General features: G+C 42.7%; 1 protein-coding gene across 4 annotated transcripts in view; it reads right to left on the reverse strand.

The window, feature by feature from the left end:
* Positions 1 to 10,328: 10,328 nt before the first annotated feature.
* cacna1ia (calcium voltage-gated channel subunit alpha1 Ia) overlaps positions 10,329 to 24,385 on the reverse strand; it is a 203,092-nt gene continuing 189,035 nt past the window's right edge. Inside the window, exons 33-37 of one of the 4 annotated variants that reach the window (XM_026165258.1) lie at positions 23,063 to 23,173; positions 17,545 to 17,682; positions 14,511 to 14,694; positions 13,893 to 14,026; positions 10,329 to 13,645 (exon numbers count right to left, since the gene is read on the reverse strand). In XM_026165258.1, coding sequence (XP_026021043.1) covers positions 12,920 to 13,645; positions 13,893 to 14,026; positions 14,511 to 14,694; positions 17,545 to 17,682; positions 23,063 to 23,173 — 1,293 coding nt within the window. In that variant the 3' untranslated portion in view covers positions 10,329 to 12,919. Of the gene's footprint in view, positions 13,646 to 13,892; positions 14,027 to 14,510; positions 14,695 to 17,544; positions 17,683 to 23,062; positions 23,213 to 24,385 lie in introns of all 4 variants that reach the window. The other 3 variants (XM_026165257.1, XM_026165256.1, XM_026165255.1) reach the window with 3 other exon arrangements.

Below are 24,385 nucleotides of genomic sequence, written 5' to 3' on the forward strand. Positions count from 1 at the left end.
ACTGAGATAAACAACGACTGCACATTATTGCAAACTTAAGCTTTAATCAGCATTCTTAAGAAAGAAAGAATGAGACTGCACTCAGACATCCTGTGAAACAAAGTCTTCGAAAGGTCACTGTGATTTCAGCTTTTCCATTTACTCATGAAACCGCTACCCAGAAATGTTCGTCTGAAATTATAGCTTGTATTTCCAATCTTTTGGCTCGTCCCCCCCCCAAAAAAATCCTCCTTTTGCATGCTGTTTAAAGGCAATATGTGAATGGCTCGAAACTGATATCGTGAGCTTTGCTACATGTGAAAGTAAAGAGATGGAAAACAGTCTGTGTTTATCTAAAATTAATCTCACATGTTGTCATAAGAAAAACACCAAATCGCTTCTAATGCATTAAATTGTGGAAACAAAGGAGACAAGGCAATAACATATACTTAGAAATAAAATATTATATTTAAATTTTGTTGATCTACAGAAAAGAGAAAGAGAAATTGAATAACAAGCTCTATATAAAGGAAGGCCTATGAATAAATACATTTACCCATTTTATAATCATCTTAGTCTTTGAAGAGCTGGATTTGTTTATAGCTCAAAAACCTTTAAGGAAGGCTCCTAGAATTAATAATTTACCCCTGACTTTTGCAAACACTTGGAGCTTTCATTTTTCTCTCAAATCAAACTGATGTTTGTAAAAGAGTGAGGGCATACCATGAAACCGTTCCTGCAAGCGGCATCACACAGTAGATAACCTGCAAAAAGAGCCCAAGTTTTTGTCTCAGTAAACATTTTGATGCCGTCAGGGGACAAGTCCTTGTTCGGTTGCGTTCAAGCAAGACAGCTTAGCAATGCTGTCAATATATCAGTGTACTCTGTAAGTGTGAGTTTCGATGGTAACGACTGCAAATGAACAAGGCTGCCTGGTGCATTTTGAGTCATATGACAAAGTTACCCGTGTGTGGGAGATTGATTGCAAGAGATTGGATAAGATTCACATATGCCTTTCCTGCTTTTGCTGTAATTTGTCAACAGACGCTGTCACTGCGTTACAGAAGAGACTGTTTTGCAGCACTGTGAAGCACAAAGAAAAGTAAAGCAACACAGCTGACACATGCAAAAGCTACATTAGATACAGTCTTTTAATGGTGCGTTGCAAGCGAAAGAAATTGGTGACCCATCAAACTACGCTGCAATTCACAGTACGGCTCAGCTTGCAAAATTCTGCCTGGGAGTGGTACATTTTACATTTTACATGTTTCATTTATTTTATTTTTTTGGCCTTTGCACTACTGTAAAGCTTTCTTTTTCCTGTCAGCAGGACATGTCTGCAGCACAGTCTAACAGAAATATGCAGAAATCATGTTCGACAGGTTAAGACAGTTTGTTTAGCCATGTTGCAATAGGTGGACCTTTTAGGATGTCAGACTATTCAACAGCCACTAAAATAGACTTCGATCAGCATGGGATAGGAATGTAGGAAACATTTGCAATTTCCAATAAATCCTTGTATGCACAAGTGGTTATTTGATATTGTGATTAAACTGCTCACTGATTTGAGAAATAGACCAAAACGTTAAAAATGCTAAGAGAAATGGTATTAAACCCAACAAAGAGATGTTGCAATAAGATACCTGGAGCTCTGTTGCAACATTTTTTGTCATTCTAAACTGCTTTCTCACGTCTTTGTGCACTTAAACCAGCACTATGTAGAACCACTACATACGTAGAACTATACAAAATCGCACATCTCCGGTTTTCACATTCGGTTTTCACATTTAAATACGGCTGTGTTGCCCCACGCTGTGTGTGCCATTTGATGCCGCAGCTACAGACAGAAGAGTAAAAAGGCATCCAACCACTCGACTCAACAATGAGCTTAAACTTACTACATAATTCTGAGTGGGTTTACAGGAGTGGAGACAGATCATCTGGGGCAAATGGAGCAAAGTAAAAGCAGCTGGCTTCAGAAAAATTATGCAGTTAGAAATCCCAATTAATATGTGAGAAAAGAAATGTCAGTCCCAGTCTAAGAAGATCAAATTCCTATAAATTTTTGCCACAGGATCCCAGAAAGAGAACAACTCTGTCCCAAAAATGGACATCAGGGAAGAGCTGGCTCTTACGGAGCCCCGCAAGGGACATGGGAGGAAAAAAAAATTAAGATGAACTTTTGCGAGTTCTCGCAAAACAAACTCAGGATCTCGCAAAACTTTTGCGAGAAAATATACTTTTAAGATATTTTGAGGCGTGAATGTAGTTGTGTAAACATCAAATATCTGCTCGATTTACAAGACATCACATATTTGCAAAAGTGCTCCGACGTTTTCGGAGACGTCTAACACCCACCATCGCGAAGCTAATGGGAGGTCGAGACCTACTATAGCTGCGGGGAACACCGCTCTCCCGGCACATCGTGCCTCGACCTCCCGGTCGGCTTCGAGCTGGCGGCCTCCGAATGCGGCAAAAACTTTTGCGAGATCGCGAAACTCGGGATCTCGGAAAAGATTATCTTAATTTTTTTTCCTCCCATGTCCCTTGCGGGGCTCCGTAGGGCACTTATTATAACAAGAATGGAGTCAGAAGGGGTGCCTTACAGTCTTAAACACGTGTTTACTAGTATAGGTCCCTCCTAAAGGGAAAGAAGTCCAATTTAAAAATTTACCCGACAAATAGACTCCTTGATGATAGATTCAAAATAGAAACTGGTAATTGTGTATTTTGTGCAATTTTATACAAATATTTTGGTTGGATTTTCATACCTGGCTTTATTCCAGTGGGATTCAAATTACCCCATTTACCTTAAATATGATATTGTTTGGAGTGTTGTTGTAAGAAAAGAAAGCTAATTATGGTGTTAATGTGTTATTAATCTTGTGCAAGCAATTTATACAAAGCTTGTCGTTTTTGTAAGACCAAACCAACACTAGCTTACTGGAGAAACAACTTAAACCTGTTGGTTAAATCTTTGACTTTAGTTAAAGATAAAAAGGCTGCTTTTTTTTTTCCTTTTTGGAAGATTTTGATTTAGTGAGTTGATTTAATCTGTTAAATTATATGACCCCATCTTTATATCTTCTTTTTCCTATGTATGAAAGTTGCTAATATGTAAGGAATGTCTATTCTCTGAATGTGTAATATATGGTGCATTTTGTTTGTATGTTGATCTTGCTAATTTAAAAACAAACAAACAAACTAGTATAGGGCTTTGGAGCGTGATGTCACGGGAGGGGGCGTGACCAGGATTTTTGGTTGAGGCGCCATGTTTCTGGACCAAACAAAGCGCTAGCAAAAGAGGAGCGAAAGCAGACGGATAACACCAGTTAGTACTTGCTGCGTGGTCGGTTGTAATGTTAGATCGCATGACCGGCAAGAGAATAAGCTTGAAAATGGTTTATCTTTTCATTCTTTCCCAACTGGAAGCAACATGAGGCAGCTCACCTAGCGGATGTTACCAAAAGAAGGAGTCTAGCCTGGATAGCAGCTGTGAGATGAGCTGATATCCAGTTCTCTTCCATCTCCAAATATCTGTTGGTGCTCCAGACATTTTCATTCCGGTAAGTTCTAAATATGTTCATATCACTCTTTATAGCCTATTAGTTTTATTTGCGATGCGCTCTAAGGTCATAGCAAATTAGAACAAACATCCTACTTCTGCAAAATCATTTGCAGAACTACATTATATTTATAGAGTTGCTAATTATTTGGCATTATTGCAGGCAAACCAACCTATGAAATGGATGAAACACATCGTGACTGGGTTCCAACGCTACACAAGGGCCACTCCGAAATCCCTGCTTCAAACAAACCACCATGCCAATCAGATTACTTCTTCCATGTGAGGATGAAGAGGTGACCCTTCTGGATAAGATGGTGAAGGTTTGCTGCGTTTTGGTGAACAGTGTGGTAGTAAAACCAGGGAAAAAGGAAACTTGCTCTTGTTAAATACTCTTAAAAGTGTTGTGCTGTGTGTATATATAGCAGTAGAGGGGAAAACTCCGACCCTCCTCCTCCTGCTCCCTTTTCTCCTCCTTCTCCTCCAGCAGACATTCATAGTGGAGGGAGGGTCTGTCAGCTACACCCCCCTGGGATCTGCTCCTCCTCTGCCCGAGTACCAACTTTCATATATGGCTGCTCCAATCACCATGCAGCCATCTCATATGTACGGCCAGCCAGGCACAGCTAGATAAGGACAGGTGAGACACTCAGACAGTTGTCGTTAGATATTTATTGATAAAGGTGCTTGAACCTGTTGGATGCTTCAGGCTAATGAAAGAAAAACTGTTTTGCTTACATGTTTCTGTGCTGTTTATCATTACTAGTCTTTGAAATGCTGGACTAAGTGTCAGTATTATGGATTTTTGGAGCAGAGGCCAAAGGTCAAAGCAGAATTAAATATCAGTGACAGTGCAGCTGTGGGAGAGAGAGTAAGTGTGTAACTCTGAATACATTTATACATCTGTTAATGTTCTATGCTCTTGTTTGTGCATGTGTACCAGCTGTCCTGTAGTTATGTGTAGCAGCAGTGTGGCTGTGTATTTATACGAGCTGTGTGTTCTGGTGATCTTATATCCACAGTGGAAGTCGCTCTCAAAGAAGGAGCAGAAAAAATATTTTGACGAGGCGGAAACACAAAGATGTCATCACGCCACAGAACAACTATGTATGTCCAAAGTGCCAACATACAGTTCATGCATCTGCCTTTCACTGCACTGAATGATGAAACAGTCACTGCAGAGAGTTTGTATCAGCTCAGGAAAATTCTGATGTGTTTGTTTTTTTAAAAGAGGAAGAGAGTCAGAGATCGCAACTGCACCAAAGGTGAGAGAATATTTCGGGGAATTGTTTTCATGTCAAATGTGATGAAAAAAGTCAAAAATCTATTAAAAAAGAACCATTGTGTTTTTGTTTGTGTCCTCTGAACCTGAAGAGGACGCTCAGCAGGCCAAAACGCCTTGTATGAGGCCAAGTCAAGCAGAGCCCTCTTCTAATTCAGCTATGAAGGAACCGCATCAGCTGGATAGAGTCTGGGTGTGCCAGTGTTACGTCCCCACATAAAATTCAGGAGGCCCAGCTGGGGCCGTAACAGACAGCCACAGACCAGCCAGGTGTTAACACCCTTATCAATCAGAACACAGTACTGGTGCAAATGCCAAACACACTGAACCCGGTCAGTGTGCCTGTGTGCAATGTGCCACAACTTTATTAGTCCCTCCTGCCTCTCATCTGGAGTCCCCTCCATTCACACCACTGATCTCCTCTACTGCACCAAGTTCCTCAAATAGAATCACTCAGCATCATTCCTCTTGGCGGGAAATTCCCTAGACTGGTCCTCAAGAAAATCAAACCAACCCTCATGGATTCATTTGCATCATAGGCCTCCTCTGTGCATTATGCCAATTATCAGATATGCAATGCAGTGAAATCACTCTGTATGCAGAGCATATGCACACAAGGAAGAGCATCAGATATTCTGGATCAGCTGTAAGCGAATGGTTTTCAGTTTTTCTTGTTTTGCAGGTGAAATAAAGATCAGCAACATTTGTTTACCTTCCTGAAGTTCTGTATCACTTAGTTTTTTTCCTGGTGCATATAATCCTAAGACTAAAGACTAAGTAAAGCGCTATACAAATACAGGCTATTTACCATGTGATAGTTGGGGGTTTTAAATCTGGCTGTTGCAAACAGAGCTACAATATGAGAGAACTGTCAGCGCTTGCGTCGAATAAGTCTTTCAAAGCCGTCACTGAGCATTGTTACAGTATTATTTTTCACTATTATCTTACAAAACAGCAGTCCAGGTGTTGAGGAAACCAGTCAATCATCCATCACAATGAAAGCAAAGCAAGGCTAAAACTAGCAATGTCAGCGCTGCTCCCAATCTCCTAGTTTCAGCTGTCACAGCTTCTTTCTCGGCTAATGGCTTTAAGTTGCAGAGAAAAAGTGAAAGAAGCAGGGAGAAGAGTGAGCGGGGGGGAAATGGTGTCTGTGAAGGGATAAGATTTAGGCATTAGCAGTGACAAGTCAGCTACCTTGCAGGCTTCTGTTTGGTGGAACCATAGGCTGCATTCAAACATAGCTGCTGGGATGTCACCCATTGGTTTGTGAAGCCCAATTTGAAGGCTCAGTCACTATAAAAGTTTTTTGGGGGAGCCAGAAATGACCTTGCTAATATAAGGTTTGAAAAACTGTGCTAATTAGTGCTAAATAAAAATAAAACACAGGCTTTTCTCACACTTAAATGCACAGAAAACCATATCAGGTAAAATCTAAATCCATATTACATTTTCCAAATTCTCCAAAAGACACCACAAGTATGGCTGATGAGCCCTTTTTAGTGGTTCAAATTAGCAAACGTAAAGCCTCATAGACAGCTCCTAGAGATTTCTCGAATGATGTCATGGGCACATTAAGAGTTTTCTGCCATATTGGATGTGATGCAACCACAAGGAACGAACTGGCCATATTTAGCCAGCTGGCTGGTCAGTCATCTCTGGAAGGTGCTGGTTGATTTGGACGCTAGCAGTTTGTCGTGGTCACCTGTCGTTTCTGCATAAGGCAGCCGACTTCTCTGCAAAAACTTTCCAACTACTTGCTGAGCTGTAGTAAAACTTGAAAAAGTGGTGAGGCCAGCGTAGACCTTCAAAGTAAAAGCTATCCATCACATTTCAAAAAGAACAAATTTGACTTCAAAGGTGAGTGGTCTCTGTTTCCAGTTTCTCTAGTGCTTGGAGTGTAGTTTCCAGGTGTCTGTAGACAAGTCAGTGTGTTCCATGTAATCGTCGAATAGCAGCAGTAATCTGTAAGTAAAGCAACTGACGGACAGTTTTAAAAAGTGGTTGGGGAATACACATTGTCAACTAGCAACCAATGGTTGCCAAGATGAGTCTGGCCAGTCTGTAGGCCTGGGACTTTAATAATCAACCTCCAGCAACCAATTGCCAACAAGTTGGAGAATCCATATTTTTGCCTCCCAGCCAGTGGTTGCCAGATGGTTGCAGACTCTCTCGGCCCATGTGACTTCAACCTTACTAACTTCAAAATTGCAGACAAGTTGACATAGCCTGGTTAGCGGTCACATATCTGCAAAACCTCAACGGGCTACAATGCTTTTAGTCTCAGTGAAACTCCAAACTTAAAAAATGTTTAAAAAGGGGTTAATTAGCTATAGACATCAAACTATTTTTGTAAACACATTAAATTCAGCTGTAAATGTGGGCATTTACAGCCCCTTTAAGCAAGCCTTCAGTTTTTGGCAAAACCCTTCAGTTACTAGGGGTGTGGAGAAAATGGAAAGGCCTGACACACACAAGCACTGATGCAAATTATGTAAAAGTTCATAAAGGCCAGAGAGCTGCCTATTTGAATTAGAGCAGATAGGGAAAAGCGTTGCTACTGTGCCTGTTTAATTCATCCTCTGAAGTCACAGAGCGACGAGCTGGGAAAGAGAAGACAGAGAAAAGAGTGGGCACAAACAACAAAGAGACACTCAAATGAGACAAAACCTAAGAACCAGTTTAGATTTCTGAAAGTTTAAATATTGTCTGGAGATTGATAGCTTTTTTCTTCTGATCTTACACATTCAGCTCATTTTACTGCCACTTTATTCATCATTTTATTGTGCCACCCTCACAACCTGCCTTTATCTGACTTTCTCCCTCGAGCCTGTGATGCAATCAATGGGTTTGGACAACTCCCATGGGCAGTTAGCCTTGACAGCTGACAGGGGCTGGTTTCAATGCCTGCCCCTGATGTGTGTGCGCACACGCCTGCATGTGCGTGTGTCAGGAAAGACTCAGGTGTGGACTGAGAGTAAAGGATTCAGTGGCTGATGTGATTAGAGAGATGAAAAAAGAGAGAAGTAAGGGAAGTGGACTTCATTTTTACAGTAATAATCCCATACAGCTGCATCAGGAAATGGAATGGCATTCATTTATCATCATTTGCCGAACCTTCAAAGGGAAGAAAAATTTCTCTGCACAATTTTCTGTCTTTTTTTTTCACATAGAAATGCCCACACTGCTCTCTAACCCATCAGTTTGACTTCTCTCACGACAGCAGCTTGTGGTCTATGTTAGTCCCCTAAAAACAGGCAGTTAGGTCATCTCCTTGCACATCAAAAACATTCTGCTGGCTTACGTGAGTCATTAAGTGACAGAGCATTAAAAACACATCCTAATTGACTTGCTTTTTTTTTTTTTTTTTTTGGGAATGAAAGGCTTAACACTTCTCTCCTGGGGTAAAAGCAAAAAAAAAATCTGCAGTTTGAAAACAAGTTGGATGTTGTCAGAAGTCTGTTGTTCCTCCCTTTCTTCCTCCTGCCCAGAGAAAAACTCAGTAATGAGACACATCTTTGTGGATCTTGTTTATCAGTTTGACAAAACTCGGGGGTAAAGATTGCTTTGACGGCACGCCGTTTCTCTCAATTTTTTCGACTACCTTCTGACCTAACGTCTTTGGCAGACAAATTTGAGAAAGATGAGAAAAGATTTTTCCCCCCTTTTTTGAAAAGAACCCCTCACAACCAACTTTAATACATTTCATCCAAGACACTGAAAACAGCTCAACTGAGGTGTTTGGAGCATTTTCTTTCTCATCAGACATACTGTAAATAAAACAAGAGCGAGCTTTGACAGTCTGAAAATCTCCCTTGTCCACAGTGTTCTCATGCTGCACAGAAGCACAGTGAAGTAAAGCAGCAGGTTTCTAGGCGTGGTGAACATTTTGTCTTTCATTTTTGTTTTTTTAACCAAACGAGGCCTGATGTGTCAGGGGACTTGTGCGCTGCCATGGGAAATAATCAATCAAATAAGCACACCAGTCCCCCAAAGGCATGGATATTGACCTTTGGAGTTAATGTTGCAAGAGGCTACTTGCACTCATCTGGCATTGGAAGGAAGCCACACAAAAAGCTGCAAAAATTCCAGATGACAGAACCTGGAGATAACCAAAGCAATGACACTACCACTTGCATCCACACATAGTCTTGGAGACTCGTGCACTTTTGCCACTCGCCACACAAACACACACACACCTCCACTCTCCTGCGGTGACATTTGAAGGACAGGGGCCTGGAGGGAGAACAGGTTTTGAGAGGTTAGATGAGGTGGAGGGGCTGGCTGGTTGAGGGTGTGAGGTAAACAACACCTCTGAGTTCAGCGTGCATGCTTAATGTGCTCTCTCGCGCTGACGGCTCCGCTGGGCAAGACTGCCGATGACAAGCTGTCTGGAGAAGTCTCCTACTCCTGCACCATCTCACTACCTCGGTCTCTCGCGCTGTCTGTTAGCTTTACTCTGTCCAGCTGTCCATGTCGGGTGCGGACAGCTTTTGGTGCAGTCTCGTTGGCTTTGTCTTCCCTGCCTGACACAATCCAACCTCTTTCCTCCTGGCTGTCATACCACAAGCTTAATCATTTAAATGTGGAAAAAAACAAAACACAGGCATAAAAATGAAGACTGGATGTGTGTGATTTTTTACATAAAATGTAATATTTTATCATTTTATAGTTTTTGTTGGAGGAGAAACATTTTTTTTTTTGTGACTGATTCTCCAGTGGTCTCATAGCAGCAGTCAGAAACATCCGGGGCATTCCCTTCACCTTTGTACAGTTTTATGAAATGCATACTAACGATATATTCATGATCACTGGCAGCAATGCACACATGCAGATCAAAATACAAAGATATGTACAAACGTGAAGTGTACACTCTTAAGGTGTGTTCAGACTGAAGGTGAAGCAAATTTTGAAGAGACGGACATGACTGCATACAATACAGAGTGTACAGGGGGACGCAGGCTTGATCAAGGCAGCTTGGACTGGAGCAAAAAAACACGTTAGGAAAGATGTGTGCTTTTGCTGAACCTTTGTACTCATAAATATAAAAGGAGACAAGGGGGGTCTTGAACATCAGTCTAAGTGAGAGCTGTAGCACACACACACAGTGCATGAAGGCACACTCTGCTGACGCACAAATTTGGTGCACTGTTCTGCTTGTTGTATCTGACGTCCGGCGCCTGTAGTGTGTGAGCGCACAGTGCACAAAACACTCAAGCTGTCAAACTTGTGCGAATAAAGCAAGGCGAGAATTTGCTTCGCTTTCTGTCTGAGCACAGCTTTACAGCTATCTTTAAAATTTAAACTAGTGGTTTTTACCCCCCGACCTGAGTTCGTTAACCTCATTTACTCATGTTATCCAATTGGAGCCCATCTCTCTAGCGACTGGTTTTGGAGAGGGCAGAGGTGCTATCCGACCAGTTGGAAGTTTAGACGTGCAGAAGCAAAAACAGACAAAAATGAGTACTGTTGTAATCCGAGGAGATAAAAATCACATTGACATCATTTACTCAGGGCATACACATAGAACATTTATTGCTGTGTAGTCAGGCTTTAACCTTTGATGCCATATTCACTGACACAAGGATTTGTCTCAGAAAGATAAGAGGATATATCTTTAATGCTAAAACAGCCCTTGGTTGCTTTGTGTTTTTTCCCTCTTCGACCTTTAACCCCGCCAGCTATCCTTACTGACAAACAGGACATTTCAGGAAAAAGGCAAACACTTTACCTGAAGTCACAAACGCACATGCACACACAGTCCCTCACACAGACACACGCGCACACGCAAATGCCTCACTCGTTAATACCCAACACCATATGCTAAAACATAGTCATCAAAGTGATTTTGCATGATAAAAAAGGTCAAACCCTCAGATTTTCTCACATCACCTCATTCCTCTTGAGAAATGGAAAAAAATAAATAAGGTAATGATTGAAACTCCAGGGATAAAACAGTCTACCTCTTAGAAATCAGGCTTAAAGATGAACGTCTCCTTTTTGGATGGAGCAGTTAATCGAGTGGTGGAAGCCAAAAAGACGCCAAGTCTCGTTCCGCTCTTACAGTTTCAGCTTTTCGCATCAAATCTCCGTGCGTGAAAAGTTTGCTACAACATACTATATGTGTGAAAAGATGGGGGGGGGGGGGGCTGAGTGCATCACTGTGTCGTTTCAAGAATAAGCATACTGTATTGCAATCCCAGAATCATGCTTAAGGAACACTAATGTGCCCGTAATCGATATGTTATGGTGTAACGCTCAAATTAAAGCTTTCATAGAGATGGTGTACGCTGTTTGTGTGGTTTTTTTTGTTGTTGTTTTTTAGCATAGGAGACTAAAAGCAAACAAAGTCCCCTTTTGTGCAGGGAATGTCCGTGAGCTAGACAGTCCCCATGTGGTGAGTGAGTATGGCTGTTCCCACCTCTGGTTGTCCTCTGAGACTCCAACATCTAGAAAAATCAAATCGCGAGGAACCAGCGTTCCCAAGGAGAAATGTGCTGGAGGGAACAATCACTTCAGCGCACAGAGTTTGTTTGAAATTTTTTGCTTCGTTGTTTTATACACTGTCCACACCTTAGAAAAATGTTAGAAAACTTGGAAGCCACTGGCAGACCAAAAAAAGTCCTAGACAACAAAGTCAAAGACACTGCATGGGTTAAATTAAATCGGGACAAATTAACGGCAACACTTGCACGTGCCTATTCTCTTTTCTACAAAAATAGTGGAATAGAAATCACATGGTTATCACCCAACATTGACATGTCAATACACTTCTGTATATAGTTAAAAATCTTGGTTAAATGCAATCCCATCATGCAGTCAAGGACCCTTGCAACACTTTTGTGTGAGGGTGGTTTCTTTTTTTTTTTGTCCATTCGCTTTAAATCCTTAAACGTAGTGAGAGGAAGTGGCGTCAAAAAAGGTGTGTGCTTGAAGTCTCACTTGAGCGAGGGAGCTGCAAACCACATTTTCCAGTGTAGGCGTAGCTGGGCCGCTCACACGACGCTGTTTCTCCTGGCCGCGTCTGTGAAGCTCCATCCAACCTAGCTTTCCGTTTTATACTATATTTCTTCATGTTCACGAGTGAGAGATGCTGGCAAGAGAAAGGAAAATAACCAATTTCACGAATCACTCCATGCACAGTTATACCTCCACAGTCTGTTAATTTATTTCCATTTCCCGGTGCCACTGAAGACCAAGCTGAAAGACGTGCGAAACTTTTCCTCAGTTGATACCTCTCCCCCTGGTTTCAAAAACACAGAGGTGCGGTGCAGCGGTGAGAATGATTTAATTCATTGCCTTAGATACCTGAGGCGGTGCTCTCTCACACACACTCACACACACACACAAACGTGAGCACACATTCCTGAACTTTCCTCCACCCTTCACATTTTACTCTGATCTCAGCAGAAGCTCCTGTGCCAGAGTGAGTAAGACCTGTTGTTTCCGTCTGCCAGAACAGATGGACATTAGATCCGCTTTCTGCTTTTCCAGCCAAACAAATGACCTGCCTTCTCCTTGCCCCAGTCTTCCTCCCGCCTTCATATATTCCTCCATCACAAAGCCTCCGCCCGTGTATTTGCCACACTGCCTTGGAGACATAAGCGAATCAAAACACCCTCTGTTGGCATGGATTGCTATTTCTTGTTTGGTTACTTCTGTTTTTGCATTTTTAACCTCAGTGAACCCGAGCCATCAGGAAAAAGGAAATTACAGTCGAGCAACATGAAGATTCTTTGTTGTATCTTTGAGTTCAAACCCTTTTGTATCTCCTTCTGGGTTTGCTGTGTGATCAGAAGCTTCCATGGCCTCCCATACTGGTACAGCCGCCAAGTTGGTGGAAGCTCTTGGACCTTGAAAAGGCCACTTCCACACCAACAGACCATAACCAAAACCACTCCCATAGATAGCACAAAATAGGACATGGGCTTGTCACGAATGTATAGAAATGGGTTAAGGGGGCAAGATGAGGGTTTGGTTTTGGAATCGTGTGTCATCAGACCTTTCTCTCACCGATGAGGCAGAGAGAGCGAGAGGGATAGCAATGAGTTCAGATCCAAGGAATGGAGAGACAAACAAAAAGGAAACATTGGGTTTCATCTGTTTTTTCGACAAGGCCCTACTGTTGTTTGGCTTGAGCTCTTCCCCTTTAGTCCTTGATCTCCATCTCCTATTTCCCCTCTTCCTTCTCCTCTTCTTGTATCAACCCCAGTCCAGGGGTTGGCCAAGAAGCCTTGGGGGTCCATAAGCTCCAGACCCATAATCTCCCTACGACCCTCCCTGCTCCGGGAAGACAGCAGCATCCCCCCTTGGTCCAGGCTGCCTGTGCTGTTGCACTTCTTTACTGCTCCTCCTGGGTACACCAGGGAGCTGGGTGATAGCAGTGATGTCAGCGACAAGCTGCTAAGTGCCTCTGACAAGTGTTCACTGTTGCCTGCTTGGCTGGAGCCACAACCGCCAATAGACGATCCAATCCCTATGCCCAGGTCCTCATCTGAAGGGTCGATCGAGTCATCGCGGGTGTACCCAGGGCTGGTGCTGCCACGCCCGCTGCTCTGACTCCGCTGGTGACCCCTGGTGGCCAGAAGGGTTAAACCAGACGATGGGCTCGGTCTTGGTCTCAGGGTCTGGACTGGGGAAGAAATGGAGGTGGTGTCCTCAGGCAGAGGGAGAGGACACATAAGCGGCAATGGAGCTGATGACAGTGGAAAGTCTAAGTTCTGAGGTGGGGACACACTGAAGCTCAGTCCTTCTTCCAAGGTGGTCTGAAGGCTGCCTTCAGAGCTGCCTGTAGCGAGGGACGAATCACTGTGGGAAGGGTACTGAGGGAGATAAGAGACAGAGTGGAGAGAGATAATGAGCTCATCAATCCAACTCTCTTTTTCATTAAGACTTGTAACAGTACTGATTACAAGCCTGCCTTTATTATATTTACTTGATCATCATTTGTTAGTTAGCAATTACTGAAATATATTTCAACAGAACCTCACAACTGTCTTTTTATGTTTCCACGTCAAACATCATCTAACTTACCGTAATCTATCTATTTGGTCCCTCGTCCCCTCTTACCTGTGTGCAGAGCTTCTTCCTATGGGCTCCAGGGGAGCGGAACGAAGCCCACGAGGCTCTGGAGGCTCGGGAGGCCAGCCTAAGGCCTCTTGACAAACGTAGGCTTCTACTGCGGGGAGGTACTGGGATGGCTGCTTAAGAGACCAGCAGAGGACATTATTAGTCAGTTCTTACAACCAGATTTTATTTTAGGGTTAAGGATGTATTAAAAAGACAGATTTTATATACAGAAGATGGTGACGGATTAATCTGTAGTCTGGGCCTGAATACACCCAATATGATGCCATTTGATGTAAAAACTAACTGTACATGTGCATATATAGAGCTAATCCTACTGCAGAGGTCAGTTTCTTCCTTAGACTCCCCCCTCGTCACCTCTTATAGGCGCATTTTGAGACTTACTGTACGTGGACTTCTCTTGTTTATTTATATAATTACTTGAATTTAATTTATTGCCTTGTTCTTTGATTTGAAGTGCTGTTTAACCAAATTGTGCAGCATTTTGTTGAGGCTGTCACTTAAGATTACAGCATTTCGTTTACACAATATACACACACAGAGCAACAAGCAATTCACATTATTGTGCTTATGTGTTTGTTGCGCTGTGGATTTACTCACCTGGGCTGCACTGAGGTGAACAAACACGTGGTTCGTGTGTTTGCATTTCCATCTCCTGCAGTACGATCTCCATCTCAATGCCCGTGCTGAGGGCTCTGCATGGCTGGCTCTGCACCACAGTCTGAATCTGGTGACCTCCTCCTTCGACCTCCTCAGAGCTGGGAGAGTCACTGCTGCACTTTACCTACAAGACAGAAGATTAACAAATATCCAGAACAGTGGATGCTTTTTCCTTCATATCTAAATTAGACATATGGGCTCAATTTGTGACGCAAACTGCTGCGACCTGTTTTGGAAAAGCTTGTATGATTAAGATGATTAGATGATCATTAAGTTAGCATAAAATTTTCTTTAAACTCTCATTTCATCTCCAAAGCAATAATTAATCCATAATTCATGTGATGTATTTTAAATTGAGGGTTCCTGGTTGAGGCAAAAAAAAAAAAAAGCCCCTAAGGTGCTGGGGAGATATTAAACATGGCCTCTGAGTCACATCATTCTCTTTGGCTTTTCATTTCAGTGCAATTCAAAGTGTGAACATGAGCTCTTAATTGTTATGTTAATCCTATATTTCGTGACCTTAAATGTTTAGGTTTGAAATTCCCGAGCATCCGCAAACAGGCCGCGATGGCTTGAAGTGAGTAGCAGGAGGCGGATGAAGGCAAGAGTTCAAAAATAAGCTGGTACACGTGTGAGAGTGGGTGTGCAGGAATGCTTTTGTGCTTTCATTAGTGTACTGTACCTCTGAGTCATTCAACCCGAGCCCCTTAACAGCCCCATTTCAGGTGAAATCTCAAATAGCCTTATCAAGCATTCGCTTCTACCCCTGCACACACATCTCTTCAGATACCACCACCATAATTACTACTTGTCACGGTCCGTGGAGATAGACCGTGTGGGAATGTGTGTGTTGGACCCAGACGCGAACACAAGCGAAGATGCAGGAGTGGATTAAACAAAAGTGAGCCTTTTATTATGGCTGATAACAGAACAAACCAGAGCGAGGGCAGTACAAGGGTAATAGTTCAAACAGAAAACCTAAACTGGACATAAACTAAGAAAAAGCTATGGCTGGAGATACGGAACACAGGGGGTGGTAACACAGACGACGCGACACAGACTGCATGAAACACAGAGACTAAATACACATGAGGGATGATCAGGGGAAGTGGATGCACACGGGGAACACAGGTGACACTGATAATCATAACAAGACACGGCAGGAGTGAACGCAACACTGATGGGAGATGGGCAAAGTAAAACAGGAAGTACACAGAGGTTCAAACAGGAGGAGAGAGAGCACGGGGAGAACGCAGACATAACGGGCTGGGGAAAACATAGAATAAAACACAAAGAGAGACGAGGGCTCATAAATACACAGAGGGGCACACAGGGGGTAAGAGTCACGAAGGGAAAACACTTAGGGAACACAACACAACACACAACAGGGCAACTCAGGAAACATGGCCTAAATAAGGAACGAAATACAAAAATACAAGGAACTAAGAATACTGGGCCCACATGGCCCAGGACCATGACACTACTAGCCCTAACCCTAATGTTAGACAAGCTTTTAAGTAAAAATGGTGTGCTTTATATTGTAAGGGCTTGCTTTGGGCAGAGATGTGACTTCCCTCAGTGTGACTGTGTAAAACGGATTTATTTATTTATTTGACACCAGATTTCTTTTAATCAAACAGCGCTGGGCAAATTAAAACCCTAACCTTACGTCCTTTGTCACCTTCTCTCTTTCCCTCTTCCCCTTCTTTTCTCATCTCCTTCCCTCTCCTCTAATGAGCACTGGTTCACAGCCATGCTTGGTGACGGCAGGCTTATCTAGCTCTCCAGAACCAAGGAGCATTACCCCATTACAGAGGAGGATATCTAGGATGGATGGATGATAAGGGATGGAGATAGTGAGGCTAGAGGGAGGTACAGAGCAGGTGTGCAATTACCAGAGGGGGAGCACTGTCAAAGGAGAAGCATAAAAGATAAAGTCTAAAGCAAGCTTTGGGCGGGTTCATAGAGAGCCACCACGAATTGTGATTGAGGGGAGTTTGGTGGAAAGATTTATTCACGAGAAGGACTGTAGAGGATAGAGACTGTCGACTCTCCAAAGACAAGATAGTTACCCTGATACATAGAAAGAAAGTGATAAAGGCATCTTTGGAACCTAAAGGTTTATATCTGCAAATCGCGAGAGAGCCTAAAGCGCAGCCATGAAAATGATTTTATGAGGGTTCATTTGTTTTGTGCTTCCTGGAAGTAATAATAAAGAAATCTGCTGCGGGGTTGGAACAAAGTGCTGGTAAACTGCTGTATTTACGTCAAATATAAAGCAGCTGGTGGAACCTATGGGCTCTTATCCAATGACCTAGCCTCTGGGGACAATGAGCGTTGATTTTCTTCTGACGCTTGCGTATAACAAACACCAGGTTGGTGACGTCCTGCTCCATGTGTTGGTGATTGCTTACCTCCCAACTATCAGTGGAGATAAATATAAAAAACTACAATAAAAGCTAACTTGTAAATCGTCTTTTGTCAGCCTGCTTTGTCAGCCAAAGTCTGATTGGTCAATACTAGCCTGACACAGTTTTCCTGTACTAAATGTTGTATCTTGTTGAATTTGTGGTGCAGTATTCTCTTTCTATTCGTCTTACTCACATGAAACTGGCTTAAAATTCCGTCTAAAGATGACAACCAAGTGTGCAGCACGGCAAAATGATAATAGTACTAATATCCTCCTAGTGACATTTAAGCGGGCGCTTACTCTGCACACCTTTGTAACTCAGAGCTGTGTAAAGATGGCTCAATGTTGTAAATCAGAGCTAGTGTACAAAACCTTAGTGCCCCTAAAATGACAGGATTACTAGAGCTGCCTATCATTAAAACAACCCTAAACGTTCATACACTGACTTTTAGATTGGCCTAGCTGAAAATGAGCCTTCTTATGGACACACTGTAAAGCTATAAAATCCATATTTAAAGTGAAAATCTTTATGGTGTCTTTCCTCTTCACTCTGCTTATACCCACCTCGCCCTCTTGCGCCAGCAGCTGGTAGGCAGTATGCTCATCTAGGCTGAGGTCATCCGGCAGGGCAGGGGATGAGGACTTGTCCGAAAGTTGCTCTGACTTCAAGGAAGCCTGTTCAATCTCTGCCATCCTGATCTGCTGGAAAGAATATACTTCAGTTATCCATGCTTTTAAAGGCATAGGGAATAGGACTGGCAACTGTTTCAGACTTTCTACTTCATAAAACATGGTCTCATCAGTGCTCAGTAAAATTTTACATGTTTAGCGCAAGGTTCATAGCAACCAGCCACGACTTCAGTGGCTTACATTTTGGTGGATATAGAAATGAAACTTTTAAAGGTTTAGTTTATTTTGATATCTATCTATATTATTTATATCTTGCATGATTTTTTGTTTTATTTTTTGTTAAAAGGCCAACATGAGCTACAGAGACGAGTTCGATAAAACCTCCACCAAGCTGGTTCACCAGATGCTGACAATTCAAAGTTGCCAAAATGCCATGGCGCCTGTCTGTAAAGAGAGGCAGGATGAGAGATTTCAAGAGAGCAGTGACATTACTTCATCATCATCAAGTGAGCAATTGTTTTTTAGTGGCATCAATATATACGCAAATAAAGAGGCTGGATGGGAAGCTGGATGAGGCGGGTATCCATGCAACGTTTTCGTGTACGTGTCGGCGCCGTCTTCATGTATATGCAAAAGAGAGTGAAGATGTTTATTTTTCCTATCAAGCGTGGTGATGTTAACAAAAAAGAAAACATTACCAAGCACACTGTTGTCACTCAGATGTGACAACAGTGTTACTTTCTCTTTTCTCTGCTCCAACACTGGCTCCAGCTAGGTTCATTTCATCAGAGCTGCGGGTAACGTGGCCCATATAGCTGCTGAATTGCTTTTAAATTATCAGCCACACGTGAGCATCGAGCCTCCCTGCTGGCACTTTTCTCTGCTCTTGTAATACTTTTCTTTTTGTGCACCGGTTTCAGAGCACAGTGCAAACCGTGAGCTGGAGTGGAACCTCAGTGTTGTGGAGATGCAGTGCTCGGGCAGCGTTTCTTTAAGGACACAGAACAATAAATGGCCAGAGCATGGGGAATTAAAAGGGGCCAAGTGAAATACAATGAAGTGAGAGTTTCATAGAGGAACGAAAGATTCATGGCTAATATGAGGCAGTAAATTACCATTGCCCATGCCCCTGAGGAGAGAGTGAGCAAGAAAGTGAGAGAAAGAGATAAAGAGATGGGATGAGGCAAAGGCGAGGAATCAAGACAGAAGCACAGCAACTCATTAATTTGAAAGAACACTTTCTGTTTTGCCTCCATATATTACTCCTCACTTATGTGAGAGCACCACATCTGTGACTTTTTAGCGCCTTAGAGGTGGGCTGCAAATAGCTGTGGAAAAAAGGTTCCTGTGAGTCAACTGGTTTATTTATCGACAGGTAAAAGAAACGGGAGCTTCTCTTTTTCTGTATTCTTGGCTGGGCCTCCAGAGATAACGAAAAAGCACAATAGGCACAGGAAGAGTTGCTACACCGCTGCTTCCAAGGTAACTGCAGAAATATCGAAGGCTTCACTAACGAGATAGGGGACTCGGGCAAGGACCAGTTGGAAGTGTCCACTGCAGCCTTAGAGCAGTGAAGGAAGGTATTTTTCTATTCAGCACTGCCATGAGAGAAGATTGCTGACTGCAGAGGAAATAAGCACAATTAATATCTGCATGAGTCTTAACAGTCAGAATATCATATCATAAGTGCACCAGCAGGTGCTCTTGCTCTTTTATCTTGCTGAACTATGACAACAAATGATCATTTACCAGAGTCTATGAACTTTGTCAACACGATACAGTGATCACTTAACTTCACGCAAACTGCAGCCATTAATTCTCCTTTTGTCACCACTGTCACCTGTTTGAACAGACTATGCCCATGATGCTGAGATCAGAGCTCTATGGCAGCCATGGCATCAGGTGCCGAACTCCTCTTCTTCCTAAATTATACTCCATCCATCCATCCATTCGCTTCCGCTTATCCTTTTTAGGGTCGCGGGGGGCGCTGGAGCCTATCCCAGCTGTCATAGGGCGAGAGGCAGGGTACACCCTGGACAGGTCGCCAGTCTGTCGCAGGGCTAACACATAGGGACAGACAACCATTCGCACTCACATTCACTCGCACATTCACACCTAGTGGCAATTTGGATTATCCAATTAACCTATCCCCACAAGCTGCATGTCTTTGGACGGTGGGAGGAAGCCGGAGTACCCGGAGGGAACCCACGCAAACACGGGGAGAACATGCAAACTCCACACAGAAAGACCCCGGCCTGATGGTGGAATTGAACTCAGGACCTTCTTGCTGTGCGGCAACAGTGCTAACCACCGTGCCACCGTGCTGCCGCCTAAATTATACTCTCTACATATATAGTCTTATAACTAATGACTGAAGGACTATCTCATACTTTGTGGTATTACACATGGTACTGCATAATGAATAAAAATATATACGTATATAAGGTGCGATCAGAAGTTTTAGTGACTGCCCCTGATAAGCAAAACCTCAACATTGTCTCCGTGTACACCTCTGGACAACTAACAGTGCTTCTGCTATTTTAAACTGCTCCTTGGAAGTTCTGCTCTCTTGCATTTAATCCTCCTCAGTCCTCTTTAGTTCTTCGTAATTATGCAGGACGAATTAGCTTAGATTTTTTTTTTGGAGCAAGTAAGATTTTTGCATTTTAATAAACCGATCTCACCAACTGCATTTGGCAATAAATGCACTCATAGCTCAAAATGCACAGCGTTACAGAATACACAATGATGTGGAAATAGTAAAATAATACTGTTTCACCTCAGGCACACACCCAGATGCCACTCTGGGTCAATTTAAGCACTGTGGATCAATCAGCTCTCTGAAATGATTTCTCTGCCTCCTCAGATGTGATGATGCAGATATGCAAGCACAAGTGGTCACAGTACATGTACAGTACTGTAAAAAAGAAAATAAGTGGTCCAGAGGTCCACTAAGTCTTTCAGGAGCCCACAAGGTTTCTGCTTTTGATGGGTGAGGTCACAAAATCTTTTAATTGCACCTTGAAATGTTTATGTCCAAAAGTTTTCCACAAAACTGTACACCATTTTTCCTTAACGGTGCATTGTGACCACAGGAACAGCTGATATCTTAAAATCAGTATCGCTATTATCCTTTCATTTTACAAACAGTGTTTTGCTTATTTCAATGAGATGCATTTAATATTACCATTAACAGTAGTTTAGTTTCAACTTTGAATTGCCTGTTAGAGCAACATTTTCTAGTGGTTTGATTAGTTTCAAAAGTAAATTCAGTGAAAATGATGTTGAGGAGCTTTCATATAGTGTTGAGCAGTGGCCTCTTATACTTGCAGCCAAATTAATAGCGAAGGCCTCCTCTGCTCCACTGAACTGTTCCCTGCAAACCAAAACTGCAGTCACTCTCATGCTGTGGATCGTCCCTCGTGTTTATTAGTTCCTTGATGAATATTTCCAATGTCACACACGCTGCACCCAGGTGTCCCGCTGTGTCTTACTGTCTGCTCAAACACAGTAAATCTGCACAGAACTCTCAGCAGCAAAAGACTCATCTGTGTATTCACCCATACTAGCTCTCTCTCTGTCACGCACACACGCACACACGCACACACGCACACACGAAAACACCCAATTTGCAAGTCTGATGTTTAAAGAAGGTGGCAAATTAAAGGAGATCAGCACCGCATCAGAGAGAGTAAATCTGGGCTAGACAAAGGGATTGCCAGAGGAGAGCAGCTACCGAAGGAAAAAGGCGAAGCGTATAACGGAGCGAGGAAAGATTGATGGTTTGACAGCATCTGCAGACAGGCAGAAAGCAGGGCTGACAGATGAGGAGGTGTAGAGCCCAGTTATTGCTTCTTCTGAGATGACCTGCTGCACTTTGTCATTGTGATAGACAACACCAGCACAGGACAGTATGTTGTGGGGGTGTGTGGTTTATGCAGGATCTCCTGTTTACAAAACGCCCCTAAAATATAAGAACAGGAAAAACAGGCTGTTGGTGCGTGCCTGCATGCATACAGCAACAAGAATGGCTGCCTGTGTGCCATGCATTAAGTGGGCCTCATTGAGTCACATTACTGCACATATGGAAAGTCGCTTTAATCTTATGCTGCTGGGCTTTTTTAGAGGCTTTAACTTTCTGTTATACTGTAACAAAACAGCACATAGAGCAGTTGACACACTTTATGAAGCTTGGACTTTGACAGCACTTTCCATTCAGACTGCTTGGTGTGATTAATGGACCCCTGTGTGTATCCACGAAAGTACGTGCAACCCCCTACATGCCTGCAACTTGTTGTGCGTGTGAATGTGTGAGTATTCAGGGAATCCTGTGTTTTACAAAGTAATTGTATGATTTACCAAATTTTGGTTTTTGATCCAGCCTAAAATTAGATTTTCCAGAGTACACAATCCCACACGTGCGCCAGTCAGTGAAACCGCAAACTGAAGGTTAGCAAATGCTGTTAGCTTTATATTTATACACATTTGCACAGCTACAAAGAAAAGTAGATGTTTTCAGGAATTAAATTTCTACCTCTACACTTATTTGGCGCTAGGGTGCCAATTTTTGTTTCTCCCTTCCAACACCTGGAGGCATTTTTATAAAGCATCTGGAAGCTAGGAATTACATGTCTCAGGATGATGTTTGGTTTTCCCTTCAGAGTGCAGGTGTAAAAGTGTTTTATTTGTAGACGGGCTTTTCTCTAACAGGAATGAGAATAGCTATAATCTGGCATGCCCAGCGTACACGTTTTTTTCCACTCTGTTGAAATCAGCATTTTAAAATGTGAAATCAAGAAACTGCACTTTTAACAGCCTTATCTTCCTTCAATTGCATTTTTACACTGTCAGAGCTGGTCTGCTGAACACAATAAGGAAAAAAGACTTGGTTACCCTGGTTTTGCCAAAACAAAGTAGATCCCTTCATAGACATTCTGGATATTTTCCTGTTGATTTATATTTCACTCTGTCCTTTCTCACAGAATGCAGCTGAGAACTGCAGAAACCGTGAACGAGGAGGGCCGAAGATTCACCCGCGACTCTCTTGAAGCGAAAGTAAAATGCTTTCCCAGAAAGTCAGTAGATTTGTTGTTGGGTTCACTGTGAAATAACATTGCTAATGGGTTCATTAAAGTGTCCAAACCTTGCTAAATTGGCAACGCAGGGGTAGCTTATTTAAAGCCTTAATGTGATGTGGAACTTTTTTCAATACTAGTAAATTATTCAGAGTGAGATCCTTGGATGTTTGTCCTGTAAGCCTGAGCCTATCACAAACAATTGTGTTGACTGAATTCCGAAACACGTTACGCCAATTAAATATTTGACTGAAAAATTAATACATGTGTTAAATTTGTCTTGCAAATGTGACCAGATCTGAGATTATTTCACCCTCCCCTTGGTCCCGTGTGTGTGCTGTGGACATGCTTGTATTCATGTGTGTTTAGGGTGGTACCTCTTGCGGGTGGCCCTTGCAGTCTTTGCAGATGAGCTGAGGAGAGGAGTAGTGGTGGAAGACAGAGCCGGAGAGGTTGTCGATCATCAGCATCTCCCCCTCTAAGGTATCCTTGATCAGGAGAGATACACTGTCCAACCACTGGCTCTCCTGGAACACATACGCACACGCGCACACACACACACAACACGCACGCACACATACACGGACACATACGCAGGGGACGCGGGGGGGCGGCAGACCAGAATGCACGCAGGCGCAAACATGTGCACATGCGGACATGCGAGGACAGAGAAACACGCAGGGAAATGCATACACCATCGAAAGGGTTATAAAAGTGCCCATGTGCACACGCTGGTATGCTTTTGCAGTTTTCTCATACTCTGTGCTCACACGCAAACACACACTCATGTCACTCATGTGCATATTCACCCCCACGACAGTACATTTCACACTCCGTACGCCTTCCTTTCTGACATTCCTCAACTGAAATAATAAATAAATAAATAAATCTCTCATACACTGTCAGATATTATGTATAAATAAATGAGATTTTGATGGCCTTTAAGGCTAAACACTTGTTCTTTTTTGGGAAGGGAAAAAACTAAACAACAACAAAAAAAAGCTCCTCAATAATATAACTCCAAACCATTAGCCAAGTAACACATAATTTTACTATCAAAGCCTTGAGCAGTGAGAGCGGTGCAATTATATTTGATATATCACCTCAATTAGGCTGTTCAATACCTTGTTGAAACAATTTAAGATTTAAGCATTTGCTTTGTGAGTTGGATATTATTAGGTTTAAAGCAATTTAGACTGAATCACTCAGGGCTTCTTTTTTCTTTTTTCCCTTTGACTTAAATGATCCCTCCTTGCTTGAATCTCATCTGCCAGATTGGTTTTCCCAGAAACCAATCTGGCAGAAAAAGGAAACTACTGACAAAAAAAAAAAGGTGGAGGGGGGACTACTTTAAAAATGATGTCTGTGATTCGCAGCGGGACTCTGTATTTCACAATGATGTGTGATTGTGCCCGTAGCACATTCTTAACAGCCAAAATAACCGTATTACATCAGCAGATCTATCCCAAAAGATGCTGTGAAACAGGGTCACTCCTCTTCAATCCCCACGCAAGCCTACTTTCATAACACGTTTCTACAACGCCGCACATGCCTATACTTAGGCCTCTTATGCAAACACACATTTCTGACTCATGTGGTTATATTACAATCACTCATGGTTCATGTTTTGAAAGTGAGTGGGCTCGTGATTCAAAAGACAGGTTACTGTACTCCCAGCGATATAAATACACCTAAATCAT

The sequence above is a fragment of the Astatotilapia calliptera genome, chromosome 4, assembly GCF_900246225.1.
Source record: "Astatotilapia calliptera chromosome 4, fAstCal1.2, whole genome shotgun sequence".
Classification (NCBI taxonomy): Eukaryota; Metazoa; Chordata; class Actinopteri; order Cichliformes; family Cichlidae; genus Astatotilapia; species Astatotilapia calliptera.